Source organism: Amia ocellicauda, chromosome 1 (assembly GCF_036373705.1).
Source record: "Amia ocellicauda isolate fAmiCal2 chromosome 1, fAmiCal2.hap1, whole genome shotgun sequence".
Classification (NCBI taxonomy): domain Eukaryota; kingdom Metazoa; phylum Chordata; class Actinopteri; order Amiiformes; family Amiidae; genus Amia; species Amia ocellicauda.
This window is the reverse complement of record NC_089850.1, coordinates 27,961,064-27,987,354: the sequence shown is the minus strand read 5'-3', so window position 1 is coordinate 27,987,354 and position 26,291 is coordinate 27,961,064. Positions and strand designations below refer to the sequence as shown.

Here is a 26,291-nt window from a genome sequence, read left to right as displayed (position 1 = left end):
TAGTTATATTATATGTTATATCTCTGTCTTTAGTTTTCAAAAACTATGGTGAAGGTAAATAATGATTTTATAATTGGATTCCTTTTAGCTGTTTGGGACCAGTCTGGAGGGCATCAAGCCATTCTACACAGCAGGCATTGGCTGCTCCAAGGGAAGTGATCACAATGTCCATTTTGACAGATTTGTGGTTAAAAATGTAATACTGAATCATTCATTCATCATTGTGTGCTACTGTAGGGTGAAACTGGATAACCCACCTTTGTGTCAGTAGAGCAGTGTTTCTTCATTATAAGTAGTGCTACTGCAAACAATTAAATGGCACACTTTCATAACAGTGGTTTTCCATTATGTGTTCCACAAGCAGGTATGGAATCACTTACTGTCATGCCAATAGTGTAATGAATATTCATTATAAGTGCAAAAACTGGCAGCATCCAAATAAAGTACTACTGTGCCAATAAAATGTTCTACTAGTAGCAACATTGGTCTTAAATATGATGTAAAAGATTGATCATTTGGAAAAGCTGAGTAGTATACAGAAACTTACATACCACTTTACTAAAATCCTGCTATGAAAGGATAACCATAGCTAAAGCATTTGCTCATACAAAAGTTTATTATGCATTCAGAAAATACATAACCGGGGATATGGAGAAATAGTCAATATCATCCCAGTCTTCAAAGTAAACCAAACCCATCAGGAAGGAGACTGATTGGAGAAGGGTTTGCTTTTAACATAATAATGACCCAAATGATTGACATTGGAAGAAAAACAACAGGTGTTGTTGATGCCCTGGCCTCCCCAGTTCCCATTGAAATGGTGTGTGAGCAACTTGACAAAAAACTTGGCAAAGAAGACTAAGATGTTGCTGAGGGACACTTGCATCCATCCATCCATCCATTTTCAAAACCACTTATCCTGGTGAGGGTCGCGGGGAAGAACACTTGCAGCTGAGTACATTAGGAAAACATGTAACTGATATGCTATCACAACATTTGATTTAATTCCATGGAGAATATAATTTTGACATAAATTAAATGTGTGTGTTGTGAAGAATAACTAACAGTTTGTCTTACTAGTTAGACTAAACTGTAGTGAGGAGGGAATGCTCTGAGAAACAATTGTGAAAAGGAATAAGTTGCTGAAACACTTAAACTACAGGCATTTGTTATGAATCTGAATGCTAGAGATGTAAAGCAAACGTTGTGATCCATTCTGCTGGCCATTAATCTCACTAAACTAGTGGGAAAAACTGAATTGGAAAACTCTTTTTTGGCGTTAAATTGCTTATTCAAACGGTCACCAGGTATTGTGATCATTACTGTATTTAACTGACAAATGAGAAAGGAGAGTTTGCACAGGACGTAGCCTACTGCCTGATAACTGCACCAGAGGACGTTTTCCACTGCAGTGACTACAGATGGTGTTTATGTAAATACATGCACAACATTTTTTAGATTTCATTTAGACTTTCCAACAAGTTAACAATAGAATAATGTATCGTATTCTACTATTCTATGTATTGATGTATGTATTATATTTTTCTGCACTGCAAAAGAACTAGCTATCCCAACATGCCGCGTAACAGCAGCATCCTAATTTGGACAGTGAATAAGAACAGGCTTGTTTTGCAAGGAAGGTACGGTAATACTGAATTACGCCAATTTAAAGTGCTTTTAATGACATTACGTTTAGTTCTTCCTAGTATCATATTTAAAGGAAAACAATGAGTGCGCTTGTTAGTCTTACAAGAAAAGAAAAGGTCACCAGCAACCTTCCCAGGGTTTTTTTCCCCCTTTCTAATGTGATGCTGCAAGGCGTGCCTGAGTCCTGTGCATGTGATAGCGGAGGGAGGCGGATTTCTAAAAGAGTTTGCAGGGAGCCAGATTGCATCACTTGAGAGGCTGACGGTCCCGGAGGGGGTCTGCAGACAGAAGTGGGTGCTGGGATAACTGGTCATTTTTCTGAATTGTTCCCAGACGAGAAGGAAAAGAAGAGTGTTGTGGTTTTGGCCATGGGAGCATCGACGTCTGCAGAGCGCACAGAGCAGAGTGCGGAGGACGCGGGCGCCCTGGAGCACACCGCCGGGCTGGACGCGCCTCAGGGAGGACAGGATGCTGCCGGCAAGGTAACACTGACACCGCTTCCTCTGAAGCTAGCTGTATCTTTTTTTACTTTTAGGATAACATTATGTTTCCTCAAGGAAGCTTAGGGGCACCTATTGGGGAAGTAATTGGGCAGAAACAAGAAAGTCCCTGTTTATAATAATAAATTAATAAAGTACTATTAGGTTTTATACAAGTAAAAATGGCGCTGAAATATGATGTGAAACAGGTAATTTGTATTTATCTATAGCGCATGTGAGTCCAGTATGTATGGCTGTGCAGTGAGTTGTTAGGACCGCATTTGCGGGACCGCAGTAATAAAATTGCGGTACCGGCGACAGATTTACGTTGTGGTACCAGACTGACAGTATTGTGATTCAAATACGAATATGATATTATACTGTAGTATTTAATGGAGTTCATTGCATTCCAGTGATTATTATTATTATTATTATTATTATTATTATAAATAATGTATTTACATGTATAATTAAATTTACACCAGTTTGCCGTTGCCGACACCTTTATGAACTGAACAAAATGAGAATGAAAGATTTCACGTAAAGTCGCAGCGCAGGTTATTTTAAGAAGTGCGCAATACATTTTTCATTCATTTTGTGGCTTTTAATGTTTTTAATTTAGTATTACTGTGTGTGTCACTGGATTGTTGCATCCCCTTAATGAACTTTTCAGTTATTCTTAGTCCTTATTTAGAAAGCACTGTTGTTTAATGATGGCAGCTCAAAAAGATCCGAGACTTTTCATCGTGATGTGATGTGTATCTGCATCCCCTTTGGGCAGCTGCTGGTCATGTTAACTGTGCTTACTTTTAACTCTCAGATAGATAGATAGATAGTCAGTACTTACACTAAGTTTATTCAAATACTCTGAATGATTTTTCTAAGGTGGGAATTTCACTTCCTATAGTCGCCCTGGACAAGGTCGTCTGCTAATAATAATAATAATAATAATAATAATAATAATAATAATAATGCTCAGCTTCAATTTGTGGATTTTTTTGTTTTGTTTTGCCTTCCTGGGACTCAACCAAGACTGCTGAAGCCTGTTTGCAGTTAACTGTGAAAAAATAAAATGTCAGTTTGTTTGGTTCTAGACAAAAATAAATAAATAGATCCATTAAATAATAGTGATCATGTGACAGCTCCATCCTTCTTCACGACAGTTAAGAAGCTATAGAAATTGTGTTCTTTATGTTGACTCCTGATATTCTTATTAGTGCCATTTTGTATGCTTACAAATTCTTTAACTTTGCTCAACACGTTTCCCCCCCATAACATTTATTTGATTTGATTTGATTTACTTTCCATTGGCTTTAATGTACACCTCTAAACTGTGTTACTGAGTTACCAGCCTTCACATTGGTTGCCCAGAGCTGAATGATTAAAAGGTTAAAAATAGCCTAATGTAATTATGAAATAGAAAGGAGCTGACAAGTTCAGTGCTCCACTCCTGATCTTTTCATGCACTGCTCTGAGATCCTCAGAAACAGGACCTAATGAAAGTCTGGTTTTCTCCCGACTGAGTGGTGGGACGCAGTACTGCAGCCTCATTGTTATTTGGGACTGAAGGGGTTCATTGTGTCAACTTGCTGTTTGGCTCTACCCCCCTGGACATCTCCCAGTGTTGGGAGATCATACTTTTCTCACGTTCACTTCGCTTCAGTCCCCTTGTTTCTTTTGTGATGTCTGTCTCTGCCCCAAAGGTCATTATCAATTCTCAGACGTAACTTAAGCCTACTGTCCTTGAAAATGCTAACATGTTTCTGGAAAACAGCTGTGTGTCGCTGCCAACTGCGCTGGCACTGAGAACCAGCTCATGAAGTATTTCTGATAGAACTCCATTGTAATAAAATAATAAGAATAATGAAACATTTCATAAGAATTATTACATATTAATCAATTACATCAATGTCCCAAAAGGTTGCCGTGTTTCAGCTACATATTAAAGCTTTTATGGTACAATTTCTGAGGTGACCTTGTCAAAAGGGACTACTGTAAACTGAGGCTGATGAAGCAAAAGTACACATTCATACGCTGTGAAAAGTTCAATATATACAGATGTGCTCAAATTTGTTGGTACCCTTACAGCTAATTGAAATAATGTTTCATTCCTCTTGAAAAGTGATGAAATTAAAAGCTATTCATCATGCATCATGTATACTTGCATGCCTTTTGTATGTCATAGAATAAAGCAAAGAAGCCGTGAAGAGATTAATTATTGCTCATTCTACAAAGATATTATAAAATGGCTTGGACACATTTGTTGGTAGCCCTTAGAAAAGATAATAAATAATTGGATTATAGTGATATTCCAAACCAATTAGTTTCTTTAATTAGTATCATGCATGTCTCCAATCTTGTAATCAGTCATTCAGCCTATTTAAATGGAGGAAAGTCACTGTGCCATTTGGTATCATTGTGAACATGGACCAGAGAAAGCAAAGGAGAGAGTTGTCTGAGGAGATCAGAAAGCAAATACTAGACAAGAATGGTAAAGGTAAAGGCTACAAGACCATCTCCAAGCAGCTTGATGCTCCTGTGACAATATTATTAAGAAGTTCAAGGTCCATGGAACTGCAGCCAACCTCCCTGGGTGCGGCCGCAAGAGGAAAATCGACCCCAGATTAAACAGAAGGGTAGTGCGAAGGGCAGAAAAAGAACCAAGGATAACTGCCAAAGAGATACAAGCTGAACTCCAAGGTGAAGGTACATCAGTTTCTGATCGCACCATCTGTCGCTTTTTGAGCAAAAGTGGCCTCCATGGAAGAAGGACTCCACTTTTGAAAGAAAAACATAACATTTGGAACTGGAATTTGCTAAAATGCATATTGACAAGCCACAATCCTCCTGGGAGAATGTCCTTTGGACACATGAGTCAAAACTGGAGCTTTCAAGCTTTCAAAAAAAAAAGAACACCATACCTACAGTGAAACATGGAGGAGGCTCGGTTATGTTTTGGGGCAGCTTTGCTGCGCCTGGCACAGGGTGCCTTGAATCTGTGCAGGGCACAATGAAATCTCAAGACTGTCATGACATTCTGGAGTGAAACGTACTGCCCAGTGTCAGAAATCTCTGTTTTAGTCGTAGGTCATGGGTCCATTTGTCAATTTCAACTTATTTCAGAGGAAATTGTGCAGTCTTCGTTTTATGTGGAGGGGTACCAACAAATTTGAGCACGTCTGTATTTTGTTCTCCTGTAGGCTCTAAAGACTGTTTGCTACATGTATTTTTTATTTTACACTAATGGGTAATTATTCTTAACATTGAATAATATCAGAGCACAAGTAAAAAGAAAAATATCTTCATAGGATATACAGTGTACAGTGTGTATCAGTGTGTCTTTAAATTGATTGAGAGCCACATACTATGAACAGCAGTTTAAGTCGCGCCATTGATTAGGCTAAAAACTGGGACCATTATGTTATAAAGTGTTGTTAAAGTGGATGGAAGTGAAATATGTCCATAGTAGAGGACAGCTTATTTTGAGTCTTTACATTTATGTAATGTGTTCATTAAAACTATTCAACAGTAGCTGCCCTAATTTGTAATTTAAAATACATTATAACAGAATGAAGGTTAATTTGCATGCCCTTCAATTTATGTAAGGAAAAAAGCAGAAGCTTTCTGTTAATTATCTTTGTGTTTGCATAAGGGTCCTAACTGAAGTCCATCTATTGGTCCCTAGTTTCCAGAACCATGGCATAAAGATAGACCTGCTTTACTTGAGAGACTGTGAATGCTCTGAACTCAGTGGCCACCCTGAGATCACATCTGCTTCGGTCAGATTTACAAATCACATTAATGTGGGAACCTCTAAATCCACAGAGAAAACATTTCTTCCTGCATATTCTACTTTGCTGTGATTAAGACTTCACACTACCTGGTGTGACCGGCACTGAAAGTGTTAGCAGAATTGGTAAGCTCTTTGCTGGAGATGTAGCTGATAAACATCCTCTCTAGGATACGAAAAGGAATTTTAGAAATGCTCAAGTGTTCTCAGAACTAGGTCACAGACTGCTGCGTGAATATGTGTCCACAGACTTCCCATGTTCCCCTCGAAGTGGAGTGCTTTTATTTTAGGCTAAACAGGCCTATGGAGACCACTCTAATGTCTGCCTCAAAAATGGTTGTCTGAATCTGAATCACTTCCTTGACCATTTCCAGTAAAAACAGCTTTGGTAAAGGCTGCTCCTTCCCTGGTGAATGCACTGAAAACTGAAGTGATACTGAAAACCAAGGCTGTGCTTAGTTGCATTATTGATCTGGTGATGATAACTGTCAATGTCTTCTTCTTTATCCTTGGCTGAACAATTTTAAGTACATCTGTGCAATCCGGATGGCTTTTCCTGCATAAATAATCATTCATATTTTACTATTTTGTCTTGTGAATAAGATTGGACGTTTGTTTACATTCAAAAGCCTCTATGATTAATTCAGTACTATGCTGTGTATCAGGACAATTGTAATTTTAACTCACTTTGCACTATGATATCTATACTATCTATGGGAACAGTGTAAATTGGACAAATGAACAGGCTTTGGTTTCTGCTTTTGTTTTCAAAAGACTCAGTTGTCGTAATATAATAAATAAAAATGATTAAACACATGAATGATTGCTCAACTGACTACTGACTGTCACAAGAACTGATACAAAAAGCATTAGTAGACTTCCATGCCAACAGATATAAGCATTTTGGTTTTGTGTGAAAACACATTTTTTTGTTTTTTATATGAAGCATACTTTGCTGTGGTTAACTCTTGTCAAGGAGAGACTGAGACAAAAACTCACAATTCTTTTGTCATGAATGGTCAGATACATTATGTGACCAGAAATGTGAGTTCTGAGACAAAAAGCCAATTGAGGCTGAATTGTGGACAAGCCCAGGGCAATGGAGCAGAGAGAGTTCCAGTGGGGAAGAGGGGAAGAAGTCAATAGAGCCCAGAGGGGGACTTTCCTTCAATTCCTCAAGTGAAAGAGTCCTGTAGCAATGACAAAAAAACCTGAAGAATGGATCAATTGTATTCAGTGTCACATTTAAATGCAAAGTGCTTTCAGGAATAGTTTGAATGAAGGTCAACAATGTCGGATTTTTTTTTTCCCTTGAAGAAAATAGATTTAGGTTATCTATTGGAAATCCATTATCCTACATTCTCTTTTTAGATTTCAAAATCTGATGCTACCCATAACAACAACCTCTGTTTACTGAATACATGCAAAGATTGTGACAATGTACAGTGACTGCAATCAGATCTCCCCGTGGGTAGTCCTTTCAAAGAGCTCCAGTCCAGGCTGCTCTCTGGTGGTTTACAAGAGAGGGTTATAATAGGGTGACCATATGATCATCATTGGGGGGATCTGTTTCATTGTGAAGATGGCACAAGTCAATAACACTGTGACCCCCACCTTCTGTGGGGAATTGACAAGCCATTACAGAATCAGAGTAGTACAGTATATTAGGTCAAGGGCAAATGCGTCAAGTTAGAAACCACATGACCAGACAATGATAGCCATTTCATGTTTGTATATATTTACAGTTGCTTCTAAATCTACCCAAATATTCATGCCCCTGATCAAATGTAATTTGATTCAGTATAAACAAATTAAAAACAGAAACTAATGCATTACTTTCGTTATTGTATATTTCAATTACATTTATTAAACATCTATCTATTTAACATATGAATACAGCTGACAAAATAACTTTTTTTTTCCAGTTCCACTTGAGCAGTGGAAATAGGATAATGCACCTGGATACCACAATTTAAATACAATTTATAAATAGACATCACGTGACATCACCAAAATAATACCACACAGATTGTTTGCTGACAGTCTGACTACATTAATTGTATATTTTCTGCTGTGTTCATATAGTTAAAATGAATAAATAATTCAATAACAGTTATGAAACAATGCTCAAGTACTTTGGTTGGAGGGAGGTTGCAAGCTAAGTGTAGACTTAAGGAAAACAAACACAAGGTAATGCATGCACTTTGAGGACCTGAGCCCCTTCTCAGTCTTTATAAACTGGAACATGATAAAGAGCTAAATGCTCTAGGAATGACTCCCTTGTGTGAGTCCATAGGAAGATGCATTTGATGTTTAAAGGGTATATGGTACAATGTCTCTTCCTGTATCTGAATGAATGTAAAGAGTACATAAAGAAATAAAACAGAAAAGTCCCCAAGTGCTGGGGAAAGAGATGCTTGACATTTGGTGCCCATGTTGTGTTTTAGCTTAGATGTTGAATGTGTTTGAATGAGAGTGTTTTTGTTAAAGCATGGAGCAGGTCCATTAACGACCACCATTGGAAGCTGTAGGAGGTGTGGTACACATCTTATTGACACTCATTTTCTACCTTTTCCAATAAGGTAATTTTACTGGCATGGAAGAAAAGAAGTTGCATACTCTCCCTACGAGACTTGCATATGTTTTTACACCCCAAATTGACAGTGTTGTACAGTATCCTTGGGTACAATATTATAAAGCAGTGACAATTCTAAACTGTGTACTGCACACCCTCCCAATGGGGGGCACCTGCACATTAATTAATCCAGTTTTTAAGGTTGGAAATACAAAAGCTTAATGTATTTCATGTGTGGGATGGGCAGATTTCACCTCATCTGCTCACTGGACCGATCATGACAAAAGAATGGAAAGAGGTTTTTACATAATCATGGCCTCTTCACGTGCACTTCTGTTCATCTGCCAGCTTTCCAGTAGCAATAAAGGACTTGTTTATTTGAAAAAGGGACCCTATTAATTTTCTGTTGCTTCCTTCATCAGCCCTCAAAATATGAAAATAAACCAGAAAACAACAACAACAACAACAAGTAAACTTTGTGCACCCTTGGGAAACTGAAGTAGTTCCATCTCAGCTGGAGAGGGACTAGAATAGCTGCTGCCTACTTTAATTAAGGTTAAAGAAATTAAACTGCAGTTCTGAAATGTCTCTCACTGTGCAATAAAAGAGAGCTGTTCATTTTCAGCAAGTGAATTATTACTGGGTTATATACAGTTAGGTCCCTAAATATTTGGACAGTGACACAATTGTCATCATTTTGGCTCTGTATGCCTTCAAAATGGATTTTGAAAGGAAACAATCAATATGTCATTTAAGTGTAGACTTTCATCTTTAATTTGAGGGTAGTTACATCCAAATTGGGTGAACGGTGTAGGAATTACACCCATTTTTATATTTGGCTGTACTGCAGCTGTCTTTAGTTCCTGCTTGTTCTTGGGGAGTTTTGCCTTAGAAATCAAAACAAACCAATCAGAGAGATAGCAAAAACATTAGCTGTGGCCAAATCAACTATTTAAACAGAACGCACTGGTGAGCTCAGGAACACCAAAAGGCCCGGAAGACCATGGAAAACAAAGTGTGGTGGATGACAGAAGAATTCTTTCCCTGGTGAAGAAAAACCCCTTCACAACAGTTGGCCATATCAAGAGCACCCTCCAGGAGGTAGGCGTATCTGTGTCAAAGTCAACAATCAAGAGAAGACTTCACCACAGTAAATACAGAGGGTTTACCACAAGATGTAAACAGGAAACAGGAAGACCCCTGTATGGACAGATATCCTATGGACAGATGAGACAAAGATCAACTTGTACCAAAATGATGGGAAGAGAAGATTATCGAGAAGGGAAGGAACTGCTCATGATCCAAAGCATACCACCTCATCTGTGAAGCATGGTGGAGGTAGTTATGGCATGGGCATGTATGGCTGCCAAGGGAACTGGTTCTCTTGTATTTATTGATGATGTGACCGCTGACAAAAGCAGCAGGATGAATTATGAAGTGTTTATGGCTATATTATCTGCTCAGATTCAGCCAAATGCTTCAAAACTCATTGGACAGCGCTTCACACTGCAGATGGACAATGACCCGAAGCATACTGTGAAAGCAACTCAAGACTTTTTTAAGGTGTAGAGGTGGAATGTTCTGCAATGGCCAAGTCAATCACCTGACCTGAATCCAATTGAGCAGCATTTCACTTGCTGAAGGCAAGACGCCCCAAGAACAAGCAGGAACTAAAGACAGCTGCAGTGCAGGCCTGGCAGAGCATCACCAGGGAAGAAACCCAACATCTGGTGATGTCTATGGGTTCCAGACTTTAGGCAGTCATTGGCTGCAAAGGATTGCAGCCAAGTATTGAAACTCACAATTTAATTAATGATTATGTTAGTTTGTCCAAATACTTTTGAGCCCCTAAAATTAGGGGGACCACATATAAAAACTGGTGTAATTCCTACACCATTCACCCAGTTTGGATGTAACTACCCTCAAATTAAAGATGAAAGTCTACACTTAAAACATATCTTGATTGTTTCCTTTCAAATCCATTGCCAAAATGATGACAATTGTGTCACTGTCCAAATATGTATGGACCTAACTGTACTTGTTTGGGGCTATTGTAATCTCCTGTAACCATGCTGGCAAAGCAGTTGAAATGGAACTGGTATCAGTAAAGCTTTTATTAGCATCGCAGCCTTTGTTAGAAGTGGCGCTTCATTGATTGTCAGGGTTGTTAATGGTGGAGGCCTGGCTGAAAGAGCTGCACTCTCATGTTCTCATAAGTCCTGCTCCAGCCTAAAACCCCGGTACTGAAAACACTGCTTTGTTGATTGCTAAAGTAAAATACAGTGGAAGTTTACAAGTAAGAGGTCCCTACTCCTGACAGGAATCTGCCATCGGGAATAACCCTGCTAATGAGGTTGTTAATAGTGCAGACTTCCGAAACACAAGTCACTCCCTACAGAGGAGTGCAAGTGGCGCACAATGGCATCTGTCACAGTCCTCCTGCACAGATTTGAACCGCACATCAGGACAACAAGATAAAGGGCATTCCTGTCATCAGGGCTGCAGTGGGCAGGGAGGTGCCAATAACCCACAGCCCCTCTCTCTCCCTTCACATTCACACATAGCTAGTAACAGGCTGCACTACAGGACCTATGTGGGCCAAACATGTTGTATTAGGTCTTAAATATTAGAACCTAGATTATTTTTGTTGCCATTGTTTGGTTATTTCTTTCCAATTTTGTATGAAAAGACAAATTCCGATTTGAGGTTTTAGATGTAAAAGCTAATTGTATTAATTTCTTTAATTTTTATTTCGAAATCAATCAAACCCCCAGGGGATTTTGCAATAAGTCAGAGGCTTGACTGCACTAAAGTGATTGATATCTTGGGTAATACATTATAAATGCAACTGCATCTCTCTTCTGTGCAGGACCAACTGAACCAAACATTGGTATAGAGGACTTAGCAAACCATCTCATTGACAGCACTTCTTCAGTGTAGAGTTGCTTCTAACCAATCAGGATGCCCCTGCACCACAGCACTCCTAAATTAGACACTCAGTCATAAATGTGTGCCCTTGCTGGCACAGTGCGTTGAGTCAATATCTTGTTTTAATAACTGTATAATTGTACTATTGTAGATGAGTGGATCCCAGAGGTACCTTGTGTTTCAGAATATGGTGCCTCCTGCACTTCACTGTAAAGGTTCAAAGTGTATGAAATAATATTCTGAATTGTCTACTTGACAAATGTTAAGCACATTTTCCACATTGATACTCTCTAGTGAGCAATCCCAGAGGTGGGCCAATAAAGCACTCATTTAAAAAATGAATTGCAGCATTTGTATATTGGCATTGCTTTTGCTTCTCTGACACTTTCTAGTATAAAATGGTTGCTACCATTAAGAGAGAGCGAGTGCTTACACCGAGACAGGTGGGAACTATAGGATACTGTAACTAATCCAGCTGTGGAACTGATCCAAGATGCCCATGAAGCAATACAAAATTGTGCTTGTTAGCTAAATGCTGTTGTCAGGTCATGCATGCACTTGCACTAAGAATCCCCTCCCCTTTACTATCAAGCAGCTGTGTAAAACGATCCATTAGCTCCTTGATATGGGCAGAATTACCTGCCCCAAGGAAAGAACTGCAGAAAAAGCACAATATCATGTTCTAAAAAGACATTTTGATTGAAGAGACAAAGCTCATACAGGATCATTATCAATTTCAAGAGTTCAGGTAAAGAAAAAAAAATGAAGAAGAAACCTTGTTGCATATTTCTATACTTCTATTCTATTTGAAGGGGTGCAGTTTGGCCGCTGTCAGATTACTTTTGCCTTTCAGTTCTTTTGCACAAAATAACATTCCAAGAAATTGACCTTTTATATAGGGCACAGGGAAGCAATATTGGGGAAGGGAGAAGGTTTTTTAAGCATTTTAACCTCACTTCACATTGCTTCTATTAGAAGACAAACAAGCCAGCTGGCGAAGTAGGAGTTTCCTTCCTTCACCACCCCTATGGCTTGTTTAAAGGAAGGTTTAGAGTCGTTAGTCTGGGAATCACATCCCACCCACTTTCTATTGACAAAAACGATAAACATGTCCATTGAAAATGTTCTTCAAACATGGCAATTTATAGTGTGTGAGAACTGTAGCTGAAACCATATTGGATACTGAGACTTGTATGTATTGTTTGTTAATACAATTATGCCCTTTGCAATCTCTTTTTTAATCTGATTTATGGAGCGGTGGTGGGGGTTAAAGCCACTGCCATCACTGTATCCATATAGGAGACACCCAACATATTGACTATGAAGGTAGCATTTATTTTGATTGGTAACACTTTGCATCACCTGTTAGTAAAAGTTATTAAAAGTTCCTTTAGAAATGTCTGAAATCCTTCTCCTGACGAACACATGATACTATGGGATGCCTAATCACTTGGTCCAGCATTTTCCTTGTGCGTCTGAAAGATACCACTAATTAATCTACAAATACAAGATGTGAGGAATCTTGTGGCAAAGGTTAAAGTGTGTTAAATTGTGTTCGTAGTAGTATAAGGGATTAGGTGTATCAGATACAACCTGATACTTTGAAGACTCTGTGTGTCCCTGAAAGGCTTAAATGATCTTATTCTGTGTTCAGAAGTGTTACTTGAGCTTATCCACAAGAATTAAAATAATGTAAGTTATGAAAATATGACTTCACGAGAAAGCAAAGTGTGTTTTTTTTTTTTTTTATAACAGTGTGAATTTAACCATGCAATGGGCAAAATCTAGTAAGGGGTTGTAGTTTTAGGTTCAGTTCTAGATAGATTAAAAATGCTCCTGTAAAACCTTAAATGAGGTTTGATTTTTTGGAGTTAAAGCCTTAAGATTTTTTGTTTAGTTTTTTGAAGGAGAAATACATTGTGTATTTTTGTTACGTGGCATACGGAACATCAGCTTTCTATAATCTTTAAGGCCAGGATAAATCCCTAACCAATCCCTGTAATCTTAAGTACAGTGCTTTCAATGTAAAGCATGTATAGAGTAGTATAATAGCACATTGTTGCAAGCCCTTGGATGGTATTGCTGCTCATTGCATTTCTATAGTGGGATGGATGATTTCATGCACACCCCAGAGTTGCTAATGAATTAAATATCTCGGTTCACTAGGATGACATGGTGCATCTTGCTTATAAATCGCAGTAATGTGGAACTAAATGGAAATGCACATCCTACAAGGCTTTGAAGTCAAACATATTTATATTCCACAAGGAGTAGCTCCAAGGCTGTGCATTTTCTGGGATCTGAAGGGCGCTGAGTCCCACAGGACACCGCGTGGCTGAGGACCCAGTAGGTCTGTCTAATGATTTTTCACAATTACCCTCAAACATGTGGGATTCTCCATCAATCTAACTCAATGTAATGGAGAAGGCATTGATTTTTCCATTTCTATGATTAGGTCAGGAGTGGAGGAGGTGTAAATCTTAGAAAGGATTTGCATTCGATCTTTAAAAAAAAATCTGCCCCATCTTGACATAGTGGGCTTCTTTATTGACAATTTGGGTTGCATTATTTGAAGTTTGTACCCCTAAGGAATAATTTTCACCATTTTGTGCAAACGTCAATTGTCATGTTTCAGTGCTATAATCAGGTACTTTCCATTCTGGGGTTTGCTTACAGTTTCAGAGTCATGCGATTCCAGTTGCTAGTTAGTACAGTGTGTGTGTTTGAATGTAGTTTTTTCTGTTCCTTATGGTGAAACAGACACATTATTATTTTAATGTTAAAGTAAATTCACACACACACACACACACTGTCACAACTGTGTAATGTGAAATACCCACAAAGCTTTACTAACTTAATTACTCAGGTCTGGGGTAATTCTAACTCGCTAACTGTAACAATGGTTTATTAAAACTTTAATGCCCTAAAATACAGTTAATAAGGCCCTACATAATTAATGTCTGTTTAAATAGTTAATACTGTATTAATTGGCTCTAATGTATTTTGGACCCAAATAATGAATATTTGAATGGGTTAAAAATGCAAAATAGGATGCTGTGGTGCCAGACAAACTGATTTCTGAGTTTGGGGGGGTTGAAACTGGACTACCAGAAGATTATTCAATAGTTTGGTGAATTGTTTACAACAAACAAAATATCTAAACAGTAGAGATCTTACTCTTTACGCTTTTCGAAATGTAAACATCTTTGCATTTATTAAGGTGTGTGTTTGACTGATATACCTCAATTTGTTTACACCATCCAAGATCTTCACAGTTGTCATGACCAGGAGAATATACAGTTTAATTTCAACCCAAAGCTTCGTCTCTGTTCGACAGGTCGAAAACTAAAAGCATCTTAATGGTAATTTCATACTGGTTTGCCTGCTTTCTTATTCTGGTATACCTCTCAACAATGTGTAACAGCCCTGGAAGTGTTAGACAGGCACTTATTACTATTCAAGTCACTTCTGCAGTCTAGCCATGCCATGGAAATGGAGCACACAGTCCAGAGTCAGCAGTTCTGGTTTGCTGCATGACATCCAGTCTCTAGCCTAGCTTCAGGCAGCAGACACTTTCACTGCAGTACCGTCTCCCACTGGACCTGAGATCGACACACGCCAGAAACGTAGCTTCCACACTGGCATCACTGAGGGGGAGATCGATGTAACCCTGTAGCTTCGTTCCATTGCTTTTGCAATGTTGAGTTTCACTCTGTTTAGTGAAAGTTGTCCCTTGGCTATTAACATGTTTTCACATTTTTGTTTTTTCAGAGGTGACAACTTACTGCTTTTAAAACCCCAAAGGCCGTATGAGAAGTAATATTATTATACAATGTCATCTATTCAAGTAGGACTGGAGTTTCCAAACCTGTCTGAGTAATACTTCTGCAAATTCTGACTGGGGGGGTTGCTGTGTCAAAATTAAGTTTATATGAAATAGGAGAAAGAGATTAACTTTTTGCCCGTGCTATACGGGCCTCTGTGAGAAACAGCTCTTTGTTGGCAGATTCCATGTTTTTCTTGAGCTCCCATGGGGATGATTAGTGTATACAATTTTAGATTTTTGAATGAGACAGAAATAGAAGATCCTGGATAAATAGCCCAGTGTGCTCTTCTGGAGCAGAGTCAACTGTGGGGCAGATTGCTGTTCTGATATGTATATTAGTCCAGTCTGCCCTGTGCTGTAGGCTTTTCCCAGCTGTATTCTGCTCCATTCTTTGGCTGCAAAGCATCCCCTCCTAATAGGAAATTAAGCCACAGAATGGATCATCACTCTACTGGAAGATAGGGCTACTTCAGATTCCTTGAAGGAGTGTCCAAGCAGCCCCCTTTCACAAGTGTGAAAGCCATTTATGTAAATCAACAAAGGTCTGCCTTCTGAATATAATGTGGCTAGGTATCATTATTACTAGTGCAGAGATGTCCTAGCGGTAGGAATGGTAACTACTACCATCTATAATGATTCAGTTCTAGTGGATGACAGGGTGTTATCCTGGGGTTCTGCAGTGCCTTGGGTGCATTGTGAACCATTGAGCTGCAGCTGACTGCCTTAATCCATCCGGCACTGGCTGATATCCTATGATGCCACCCTGGAGCATCCAGTTGCTATTGTATAAGGTTTACAGAGTCATTTAAAATGTATTAAACACAAGCAAAAGAAGAAGAAAAAGGCACATAATACATTTTTTCACATTGATATTAAATACTATGGTGGTAGACTTCTAAAACTGACAGTTTTTCAACGTGTAGAATATCACTTCCCTTGAAAAGGTTACACAGAAAATATTATATTTTGGCCACAAGGCAGTACAACATTTTAAAGAGAGATATATGATTTTGACAAGAGGGTCCAACAGATCCAACGGAATGACATGTAGTCTTTAGCCTGGCCTTCCCTTCTCTGTCACATAGCTTTATGTATTAATCAGATCAGGTGGGGATGTCATTCCCTATGGCTACAATTAACACAATATGTATGTGCAATTATTGGATTATAAGCAGAAAACATAATAACAAATTAAAATCAAGATAGAAAATACACCCATTATTATATTTATGTCAAGCTGAAAATTGTTTACTCATGACTTTTGGTATGGCAGTATTCATAAATATTTAAATATGTTCAAAGTTTATTAATGCCTCTGCAAACAGTACTTTGCGAATCCACTTTTTTCTTTGTTAACATGGAGATGTCACATTGTGCAGCCTATTAAGTTTAGGCTCCAAACCTTCATTCAACTTTATTCAACCACTCCTCTGTTGCAGAACATCAACGATTCTTCCAGGTTATGAAGCTTGTGCTTGGGGAATGCTTTTTTCAGTTCCTACCACACATTTTCTAATGGATTGAAGTCTGATTTTGAGCTCCCTTAACCATTTGGTTATATATGTGGATGTGGCATTCAGATTGCTGTCATGACGGACAGTCCATTAACGACCAAGCTTGAGATCCTACTGCAGGTTTCTGACAAAAATGTCCTGGTATATTATATAATACATCCTTCCATCAGTTCTAACAATATTTGTATATATATATATATATATATATATAACATGTTCAGTCATTACTGCAAGTACTGTGTGTTTCAAGAGAAAGGAGAACTTGTAGGGAACTGCCGATGATATTTAGATGCAGGAGTCGTGTATGTGGCAGTGATGTTCTTGGCATATGCCTCTTTTTACACATCAAAATAGTACTGATTTGCCAAAAAGTCTTAGATCTACAAAGCTTTTCATAAATGTATTGTTGAAGCCTTTTCCCTGAGTCTCTGGTTTTTAATATTGAACCATGAGACCAATGAGAGAGCCTTTCCAGTCACAGTATAACTACTCAGATTTGGATTAGCCCCTATCAGGTAAGCCTCAGAAATGTGCATTGAGGAGCTCTTTTTGTGTTTTCGTTCTAGAGATAAAACTGAAAAATAAGAGGGAGGATTTATAGGACACCAGAGTCTGGAAAAACAGCTTGCAAGATCATTTTATTTGAGGCTTCTTCTTGGACTATAAAACCCAAATGCCAGGAGCCAAAGGCCTTGAACCAAGTGTTGCAAAAGTTCCTACAGATGTAAACCTCATGGATTGTAAACTCTGGGCTGCATTCTGAAAGATACAAGAATGTGTCAGTGTGAGGTCAATGAAATCAGTGACGATTGTGTTTGTTTTTTTGGAAATTGTGTGTTCCATTGTATTTCCTTTTTTTCAGATGGGTGATGTATACTTTCACAATTCATTGGTTTGTGTTTGTCACATTAACACAGCAACAACAATATAAAGAATCATGACCTAAGGAAATCCAATGCAAAATGTAAACATTGCTGAATCAACACTGGATAAGGATGTTGAAGAGATTCAGTGTCCATTCTTAAAGTTGATGTGCAACATGACTGGATGACTAGTGTATCTTTGGCCTATTTTATGTATTTTGTTCCTGCAGAGAAAAACTGTGATTGATGCCTTTTACTTAACTGTATTTTTGCACTTTGTTTTGCACTTATGTTGTAAGTCACCCTGGATAAGGGCGTCTGCCAAGAAATAAAAATAATAATAATAATAATAATAATAATAATAATAATAATAAAAACACTGTTGTCAAGGTTGTTAATTTGCTTTGGATTTATCACGTGTAAAATAATGTATTTGTATTTTTTTGTCATCTAACTTACATTTTGCTTCATAGTCTCAGCCTATGAGTGTGTTACATAGTACTGTCAATGTGCAAGTGATTTGTTGTTCAGAATAATCTGCATTTATTGTGTATTTACATAAGAATTGCATTCTTCCCTACAGTTACTGTGATTGGTTCCTGCCATTCTGTCTTCGAAATCTGTGCAGATCAAATCAGAGGAGAAAATGTATACCATTTCATAAGGCATGCAGCGATATGGGCTGGTATGTGAGGTACTTTGGTTCAGTGTTCATCATGTATTCTTGTTGTTCAATGTAACTACACGATTTGAACCAAAATAGGTGAATTTGCTGGGGAAGCACATTAACAGTGGTTGAAGTGGGACATAAAAATTCCACAGACTTTTATTTTTTTAAGTTTCAAAATCTATTATTATTTTTTTCTTGAAAATGGTTTAATGGTTACTCATCATATTTTCCATTGTCACTCCAGACCCTCAGTCATAAAAATAAAGCTATTTTTGAAGAATAGATTAGTTAAACCAGACATTTTTGTTTTCTGGGATGCCAAAGTTTTCTATGAACTTTGCTGGCACGTGTCTGTCCCAGCTGCTTCTGGGACCTCAGTCTGGGATGCCTGTGTGCTCTAAAGTAATAATAATCACCACAGTTGTATAATTCTTCTATCTGTACATTTTGGCAGGTATTCTGCTGGGTTTAGCTTGTAGTTTGCTTAGGTCTTGGGAAATGAATTCAATGATGTATCCATACACTCAACTATCTCATATCATATCGAACAAAGCAGACACAAATTAAGGACTTAGGTATAGATATTATGATACAGAAGTTGCTTTTCTGTTTGGTTTGATTAAGGAAGATTTCCATACAGCTTTGTTGTTGACATTCAGGTTTGTGGAAAATATCATTATTATGAAAACACAAGATCTAACTATCAAAAGGAGTGTTGCTCAAATATCGTATAAAAGTGGAAAAGTAAAAGCAGGCAACTTAAGAAATGTCCATGTGAAAACGTCATAAATACAGTTAGTTTACAACAATTCATTTGTTTTGTTATTGGTTAAATATTGACAATTCTCAATTCCATGTGAGTAGGATTATACAACATATATATTGGATTTAAATATGGCCTTCTTCAAGTAGGGAAGAATTAGAATTGTTTTTGGAAACATGCTAAATCAATGATTACAGCCAGTCGATGTAAATAACAAATACATTACATATCTATAGTCCTAGAGGTGTGGAATTAAAAGCATATTTGCCTGTTGCTGATGAATTCCTGCAGTGCTGAGACCATTTTCTGTCTACAGTCCCAGCTCCCCAGGAACTCATATTTCATGAGAGCTGCTGTCATCTCCAGCTAGCTGGGCGCAATTGATATGCAGTTATTTGCACTGTTAGGGGATTAGCTGCAGAGACAGTAAAAACTACAGAGAAGTTACCACACTTTTATCCTTCACACACATGACATATGATCTACTCTCTTCTTTAGTCCTATTTGTCAGTGAATTCCTGAATGTAATGTATAATTTAAATACAGTTGTAACTGGCAAAAAAACAGAATGTTCACAGATAATTCCTTGTTTTGTGCTCGAATTTTGCTTTTGCCTTTTTTTCAGTTATTTGTATGCTTGTCTACACACACAGTTCAGACTTCAGGGATTATCTAAGTAATTTGTCATGGGGATTGAGAAATAGAAAAGCTTCGGGATCATTTTCTGTTGATTTATTATGGCCGCTATCAATATATTGGAATATGCTACAAGTATTCTGATAGTCGTAACAGTACTGGCTTAAACAGCGTCTGGGTTGCGGCCAATTGAAAATGACAACTTTCCGTGTTTGCTTTCCAGTTGTTTCTGTGATTTAATGACATTTAAAAAAGCATATTCGTGTGATAAAGAGCTGGTTCTGGATGAAGTGGTATCAGGGTACCTCTTGTAAAGATTAGATTTGTTTTCTTTCATATTAAAGCAGAGGTGGGGAAGGCAACTATTGGTGTGATTCCCTGTTACATTAATGTCTATGACATACTGTGTGTTTCGGACAAGGGATTCCTGATATAAAGCACGTTTCATATAATTGTTAAATATCAGAAAGCAGTAGGGGGTTATGGGAACAGCTAGGGATTCTGATATGCAGACATTAGCATTGCAAAAAACATGGCAACTGAGTAAGTAAAGAAATTCAACACATGGATCTTATTGAAATAATTGCCTTTCCCAGAAGGGTTTTTATTTTGATGTCCAGTGCATTTGTATTTTAAATGAGAGAGGCTGTATTGACTGCTTATTGATACGGTTACTGTAACTGATAACAATGCTAGCAAAACTGTACTTGTCTGTAACGGTTAAAAAGAAAGCTTGAGGTTATACTGACCACTTCATTTGAAGTGTATTTCTTCCCCTGTGATTTGTTTTTTAAAACATCCTTCTCTTCTCTTAACACGGGAAATTCATTTTAACACGTCTTTATTACTGTTTATTCTTCTTTTGCAGCGGTAGGTTGTTCAAAGGCCACTCATTTTTACTACATTTGAATACAAAAGTCATTCTTCCCAAGCAAATTGGGTGGAGTTTAAGGGAATTAAGTACCAGGACGGCCTGTGATTTATGGACGCTGCAGCCTCTGGAGCCGCCTGCCCTGGTCATTTTGAACCAAGTCATCAGAATTGAAGGGGCAATCGACTGAATAAACACACCGTCTCTGTGTGGTGTTGCTGCCGTGCACAGGAGCTTACAGAGCGAGGCCTGGCGTCAGGTGCCCAAGCAAGTTAATTTGTGCCATGTGGGGCTGGCAGATGAGGAATGATAATGAGTTAGGGTGACAGCTGTAAGATAGCAGCTCATTTTGTAGGAGTGTGTAAATCAATTAGTCATTACGCTGGTGTGAGGGAGCAACACCCTAGTGCAGTTGCCCTAGAGTAACAGGAGGCCATATGATACAATAAGGGTGGGAGCAATTAATAGAAGAAAGATTCCTTACTATTCAGTGATGCAAGCTTTATACAAGATCTCTGATACTGCCTTTCTTTATAGCAGCTTTAGTTTCCTTTATTAAAGCGATCTCTCCACCTGATGCCTGTGAAAGCAGGCAATTTCATAGCTGTTAGCATACATCTGGCAAGCCAGCTACTCAATTAATTAGTATGTCAGTTCTAAGCTTTGTATATCCTTTTCTTTCAGTTTGATAGAAAACAACGGTTGTAAAATGAGCTATGCTTTTATTGAGAGCGTGAATTCAATTCACAGTATAAAGGTAAATAGAGTGCCACTGCTTTTGTGTGCGACTCGAACAATACATAAAAATACAGTATAGCACCTGGAAAAACAATCAATAATACATATTTATGATTTTATTTGTATTATCTGATTGCTCTGCTCATGAGACCTTGTGTCATATTGGCCCTAAGTAATAACAATGTTTGGATTGATAAGCGCAGTGACTGCAAATACTTTGTGTCCCACATGCTCTGTGTACATTACAAATAACAGCTGTTTTGGACATGTTTAAATCTGCTGTCCAATCACCTGCACCCTGGTGGCAAAATCGCCATGCAGTCTTTAAAGGCAGGCCTCACGTTACACCTAACTGTAAACCCCACTCCAGTCAAAGAGACGGGTGCTAACTAATGCATTCTACAGGCCATGTGCAATGAAGGTTAAAAGTGCTCGTTCAAACGTTTTGTAACAATGCACATACCTGCTGGGCTGAATTCAGAGGAAGATGAAATGTATATGAAATATGAAGTGTAGTCAATTAACATTTCACCTTCAGAAGAACTCCAGCCAGTGTATAAAACCATGAAAGGTCAGCCAGCGTCTGTTTGAAGTCTGACCTGAAACCTGTGCTTGAAACAGAAGTCTGATGTTCATCTGCAGGGAAAAACCCAAATAAGCCAGAACTTGACATTTTCAATTGATGAGCTCCTTTCAAAGAGTTTATATAAAATATTCACTTTTTCTGCACCTTTAAGAAAATATAAATGAGGTGATTGTGTTACATGATTTAAGCTTCAAAAATCACTTTACAACTCACTTCTTATCTTGCCCCTTTTGCATATCTTGTCCCGGAGGGTATCTGCTAACACATAGTGGTCTTGCAAATACATTTCAAGTTATCTGGGGTGTTAGAATATCTGACACTCTCCCAGTCCCTTCTCCCAGTTTAGTATCAGATTGGATTTTCAGGCTCTTGACACACTAGTGGCATCTGCAGAGCACACTTCCTCAGTGACCTTGTGACTTTGCACCATCCACAGTGGACCGTGAGGTCAATCATGGGGTCTGGCTTGTTTTGATGTTGCAATCTGCAGGAAATATTTAACATTCTATCACCAAAATATACAATCACTTACAATACCCAACCTGAGTTATGGAACAATTTAAAATATATATTTCCCTCCTTAGGTTTCCAGTGTGGCATTTTAGCAGTTATTTTTTTCCTGTAAAATATTTTGTATTCAGTTTAACAAACCAGTGAAGTTTGCTGAAAAGTTGCCATAAACTGTTAGTAAACTAATCTAGAAACATGCTTTTAATGCTCATTATATTAATCGTTTTGGCTAAATTTGTTTAATCATAACAACAATCTTTGCATCACCATAGCACTATGACAGGATTATGTTTAAAGTAATAATCAGTTGATATAGATGGTACAAAATAACTCACAATGCCATAAAATATGGCACCTCTACAAAATTATTATTCTGAAATCAATAATTCAAACGGATACCATTAGCAGGTATGTTACATTTTCATCTTTGGTGGGATTGAGGTTGTGGCTTTTGTCAATGAACGTGGGTTAAATTAGAAACAAGGAGCAGTTGGAGTTGTCCTACTAAGGAATGCAGCCTTGGCTATTTTAAGGGATGTCATAACAAGGCATTACATGATGGACAAGAAAACGGACACAGAACTATGTAGGTCTGGTGATTTGGATCTGGTATGAGGAATTCTGGAATGGGCCTGAATTCTGATTGAGGAATACTGGGAATGGCAGCCATGAGATGATGCAGGGGTGGCGGGTGATGGAGGGTGGAGAGAGTGGGGGGGGTGGTGGGGTGATGGTGACGGTGATGGTCGGAGTGGGGGGTCACCATCACAGACAGTGTTTGAGCAGCAGCCTGTACTGTTCCATAGACATGCATTGCTTTTGTGTTGTGTAGAAGAGCAGCAGCGTTAAATCAGATAAAGGACTCTGAAAGCGCTCTGTGTTCAGGCCTCTAAACTGATGACTCACCATTTGTGTTGCCAGCTTTACATCTCAAGAGTCAGAGCGGAAGATCAATAACATGTTGTCATAGTCAGAAAGTCTCGTGTATCTTTAAAAACAAATAATCTTTTTGGTTAATCTGTGTAATTAGTGTAATTCAGTGTAATATTTTACAAAACAATAAACACATCAAATTTACAGCTTCCAATCAAGCTCTTTATTTACATAAATAGTTGTTGCTCAATATAAGGTGTGTTTATGCCACACACTAAAAGCTCTAAAATACGCCCAGCTTGTAAATTCATACCTCACAATGCCCTCTAAGTGCTGATTATGTCGCTACGCTCTGGAGAGTTTGAGTTGTGGCACCAGCAAAGGCTGCAAAGCCACATTTGAGCCCTTCTGTTTCTCCTGCAGGTGTTATTTCCCTGATCCAAAGCCTTTACAAAGGTCCTCTTTGAAGAAAGGCTTGAAAAGGATAGTTTTTCAGGGTTTCTTGGAGAAGACCTGCACATCAGGAATTAGATCAACCCATTTGCTTAATTAAAACCACACTGTAAAGCTGTTCTCCGTTCTGTTCAATCTACCAGGACAATGTCCGTACAAGCTGACATTGTACTGCTGTCAGTGGCATCGTAATTTTCAAAACACATGAGAGTGAAAAGAAAATCCCTCTGTAGAGTAGGTAGATACAAAGCAACACTTGTTCACTGTTAGGGCTTCAGACTGAGAGAAACTCTGTTAACCATCAGTTGACTTTGAGAACATCCTAAAACATATTTTAATGTCATTCTTGTCATTACAATGAAAATATTTACTATTTATCCTTCCATAGAGATTAACATTTCTAACAATGTATTTATTACCACAGATTGACAGGCTGTTTACCCTTTTTGGAGTAATTTTGAGATTATAGGTAAATAGTGTGTCTTAATCAGCTGCTGTTTGTTTGTTTTTTTAAAGCCAAGAATTTGACATTCAATTTCCTTATCATCTAACAGAAAACATTGCACAGAGACCTCCAGTGCTGGTACCGAGGTTTGCAATATCGAAAAGCTTTTGGAATCAGCACAAACGGATTTGTTTTCAATGTAACATTTTATCATGGGTTGTTGTCCTTACTGGATAGCCTTTTTTTTCGCAAACGCTTATTTATGTGTTTTCTCCAAACAGAGACGGACAGTAAAACATTTACAAACAATCTGTGAGGTCTCCAGCATGAGAGTGTGAGCCCAGCTCCTCAAGACATCAGGGTCCCAGCTGATGACCTGCGGTGTAGTTATTCACCCTGATCTCTCAGGGCTATCTAAAACCTTTAGCTTGTAAGATCTGTACATACAAAGTATTTAAAAAAGATAATCCACAATTAACTATCTCTGATGTCATGAACAGAGAGTATCAAGTTTAACCAACACAGCCGACTATTGGTGTGGTGCTGCAGGGTTCTGGTGTAGCATAGCTCACTGGATTCGGCACTTATAATGGAAAGACCTACATAAATTAAAATGAATTACACAGAAATATATCTTCACAATAATTATATGTGTTGTCTCTTGTCAAATATATGGATGAATTTACTAAAATCATACTTCTCCTTCAAAAATGTTTCTCTCTTAACATTAAAACCCAGTACTTGATGGTGAAGTTTGGTTTGCCTTGGTTTGCACAAGACTTCTTGTGCCTACCTTATGAAAACCAACTATTAAGTACTGGCACTGGAACATGTGCAGGTGTTTATAAGTCAGGATTGAGTCTGGGCCTTTGTTATACTTGAGGGAATTTAGTGGAAAACAGATATTTTAAACAATGATATCTATTTGGAAATACATTTCTTTATCTGTTTGCATTCCACGCGGTACTTAAAAGACACACTGGTGGTGTTCACAGCCTAACTAGTTCCAGGCCAGCTAGATTACTGTCTGTTTTGAATAGATCCACTCCCCACAGGTTTGTTTAGAGTACAGTTCTAAGCTCTCCCTTTGAAGGCTGAGCTATCTCTTATTTAGCATTAATTCCCACATTGGGCAGCATTGTTTGGATGCTGGCACCTAGCTGGGCAGCCTGCATTTAATCAGCAGTGCTGCAGTGAAGAATGGTGATTAAAAACCTGATAAATACATATGTAAATGTGAGGAGCCTACCCCCATTGAGACCTGGACTCCTAGCCATTGTCTTTTTTTGTAAAAGCAGAAAAAAAAAGTGAGATAAGCTGTCCCTCAAACACCTACAACCAGGGCTGCTGTTTAACAAATGTTTCAGATTCATTATATTTGCTGCTCTATAGCCATCAAGTTTTTATAAATGAACTAATATCAAACAACTGAGACGCCCTTTATTTTTACTACACCAGACTTTTCAGACCACATCATTGTCCAGAACTGAACCCAACATGGTGGCAGAAATATGTGATAAAAACAAGGCCTGGCCTCCCAAAATGATGGATGCAACTATAGCTAAAGCAGTCTTAATATCACAATCTATTTTGGGGGAGGGCAGGATAATTTGAACCTTGTATATTTGACAGTTCATTATTTTAATCACATACGTGTCTTTCAGTCCTTACAGAAGAATGGACAGATTTCTAGCCTGAATGGAAAGGCTGAAGACCAGGTCGTGGAATTTAATGGGCAGAAGGAGCAGCTCAATGGCCAGGCTGAGGAGACGATCCCCGATGAAGGTAAGTCTCTGTCAGGACTGTGAGCTCCTTCATGCTCAGAGACACTCATCAGAAAACTCGGTGGTAGCTGTCATTGCATGCCAGTCCTCAGCCCGGGCAAAAAATAACCCTGTGAGAACAAAGCTTACAGACCCTTGGAAGTATCTCTAATTAAGATTCCAAGTTACCCTCAATTACTCCCAGCTGCCTCACATACTGATATGTAGAAGTTGTTTGTCTTCAAAACATACTTTAAAATCCATTGCTGAACTGTGGCTAAAAATGGGATAATTTACAGTCCTTCAGCGCCAGTAGTACCACGGATATGACCGCTAATCTGAGAATTGTTTGAGTGCCAAT

General features: G+C 38.3%; 1 protein-coding gene across 2 annotated transcripts in view; it reads left to right on the top strand.

Annotated features, from left to right (window-relative positions):
• Window positions 1-1,885: 1,885 nt before the first annotated feature.
• The window catches only part of akap12b (A kinase (PRKA) anchor protein 12b), a 49,282-nt gene continuing 24,876 nt past the window's right edge, over window positions 1,886-26,291 (top strand). The window contains exons 1-2 of one of the 2 annotated variants that reach the window (XM_066700598.1): window positions 1,886-2,129; window positions 25,832-25,952. In XM_066700598.1, coding sequence (XP_066556695.1) covers window positions 2,016-2,129; window positions 25,832-25,952 — 235 coding nt within the window. In that variant the 5' untranslated portion in view covers window positions 1,886-2,015. Of the gene's footprint in view, window positions 2,130-18,232; window positions 18,308-25,831; window positions 25,953-26,291 lie in introns of those variants that run through there. The other variant, XM_066700608.1, reaches the window with a different exon arrangement.